Source organism: Sinocyclocheilus anshuiensis, unplaced genomic scaffold (genome assembly GCF_001515605.1).
Source record: "Sinocyclocheilus anshuiensis isolate Anshui unplaced genomic scaffold, SAMN03320099.WGS_v1.1 scaffold235, whole genome shotgun sequence".
Classification (NCBI taxonomy): domain Eukaryota; kingdom Metazoa; phylum Chordata; class Actinopteri; order Cypriniformes; family Cyprinidae; genus Sinocyclocheilus; species Sinocyclocheilus anshuiensis.
Window position 1 is genome coordinate 651,087 of NW_015552562.1, and position 2,261 is coordinate 653,347.

The 2,261-nt window shown below is 36.6% G+C and overlaps 1 protein-coding gene across 2 annotated transcripts in view; it reads left to right on the forward strand.

Moving 5' to 3' along the window:
* Positions 1-718: 718 nt before the first annotated feature.
* LOC107664785 (vesicular integral-membrane protein VIP36-like) overlaps positions 719-2,261 on the forward strand; it is a 7,573-nt gene continuing 6,030 nt past the window's right edge. For both annotated transcript variants that reach the window (XM_016455456.1, XM_016455457.1), the window contains exon 1: positions 719-963. In XM_016455456.1, the coding sequence (XP_016310942.1) occupies positions 771-963 (193 nt within the window). In that variant the 5' untranslated portion in view covers positions 719-770. The remainder of the gene's footprint in view (positions 964-2,261) is intronic.

Here is a 2,261-nt window from a genome sequence, read left to right on the forward strand (position 1 = left end):
TATATATATATAGTCCGATATTTATATAGATATTTTCACAGGTACTTATTCAGCTCAACTGATAATTTGTGACATTTTCAACAAAAAGAGAAGTTACAAAATCATTTAAAATGTCTCCCATGAATGTATATATGTGACATTTTATTATTCAACATATAAATTAACATAAAAAAACCTGTCTCAAAACCAGTTGAGCTCCTGCCTCACGAAAACGTACAGTGGTTTATTATAATAAAAGTGTAGTAAACATGGGTTTCGGCGGATTGTTTACCACTTGTATAACCACAGTTTTACTACAAATACCATGGTTAAACTATGGTAAGCGCAGCAACGCCATGGTTAATTTGTGGTTGCCATGGTTTAACTATAGTAACCATGTTTTTTTTTTTTGGTTTTATTTGTAGTAAAACCATGACCATGGTTAAACTATGGTTAGTGTAGCAAAACAATGGTTAATTTGTGCTTACCATGGTTTAACTACAATAGCCATGCTTTTTTGTGTTTTATTTGTAGTAAAACAATGGTTAATTGGTGCTTACCATGGTTTAACTACAATAACCATGATTTTTTTGTGTTTTATTTGTAGTAAAACCATGGTTAATTTTTTTATTTGTAGCAAAACCATGGTTAATTTTCGTACGGGCTATAATGCCCACATATGCTGCTTATAAAGCCCAATAATGCTGTCTAGACAGGCAGCTCGCTAGGTTTTGAAACAGCCCGCGTCTCCTCGCAGGAAGTGAAGCCGCAGAGGCAGGAAGACGTTAAACATGGCACGAGAAAGAAGCCCAGCTTTATGGCTTCACTCTCAGACAAGTGTAACTCGCAGAATGCCGGTGTGTCGCAGAATAGCGTTACTCTTACTTTTATGGCTACTCCACTTTTCTTCTGTATATTCCGATATAACGGACGGGAATGCGGAGCACTTAAAGCGAGAGCACTCGCTCATTAAGCCATATCAGGGTGAGTACGTTAGCTGCTGTAGCCGCCTGCTAGTGTTTGTTGACGTCCTGCAGCCACACGGTCACTAAAGCGACTTAGGTTTCTGTTCACTACGTAAATTAGGATGCCACCTAAGTTATATTGTAATGTCATGGGTCATGTATTTCATTAGGAACATGTAACCGGGGATATAAGTAGGCTACTGTAGAGTCTTAACAGTGACAACTCAATGTAAACAAAACTAGTCAGCCATTGTGCATTTAAAGTGCAGGTTATAAAGGAGTCCATGCAAATTGTCAGTTTACTATTTAATTGAAAATATATTACATAGTTAAGGCTTTGATGACTGTTGTGTATTGTCATATACTGGGGTCCAAATATCTGAAAAGCAGCGAAAAATTACATTACGAGGCGCACAAAAATGACATTATCAGGGACACGTTTACTCCACAGGTTTGTGCTAAACCTGATGATCTTGTTCTCCAGCATTATGTGAGGAAGACCTAAAGAGTATCTTATGACAAAAACTCACACATCAGTGTCCCAGATACAAAATATTTTGTATTCGTTTTATATCATAAAAAAAAAAACATTTAATCCTAATACTTTCAGTTTATTTACAGGTGCACTGTAAAAAATATCTAATTACATCTACTTTAAAAACTGAGTTTATTGTAAAAATGCTTCCAGTATTGCAGGCAGCTTGTATAATTTACAACCTACAGGTGCATCTCAATAAATTAGAATGTCGTGGAAAGTTAATTTATTTCAGTAATTCAACTCAAATTGTGAAACTCGTGTATTAAATAAATTCAATGCACACAGACTGAAGTAGTTTAAGTCTTTGGTTCTTTTAATTGTGATGATTTTGGCTCACATTTAACAAAAACCCACCAATTCACTATCTCAACAAATTAGAATACTTCATAAGACCAATAAAAAAAAACATTTTTAGTGAATTGTTGGCCTTCTGGAAAGTATGTTAATTTACTGTACATGTACTCAATACTTGGTAGGGGCTCCTTTTGCTTTAATTACTGCCTCAATTCGGCGTGGCATGGAGGTGATCAGTTTGTGGCACTGCTGAGGTGGTATGGAAGCCCAGGTTTCTTTGACAGTGGCCTTCAGTTCATCTGCATTTTTTGGTCTCTTGTTTCTCATTTTCCTCTTGACAATACCCCATAGATTCTCTATGGGGTTCAGGGCTGGTGAGTTTGCTGGCCAGTCAAGCACACCAACACCATGATCATTTAACCAACTTTTGGTGCTTTTAGCAGTGTGGGCAGGTGCCAAATCCTGCTAGAAAATGAAATCAGCAT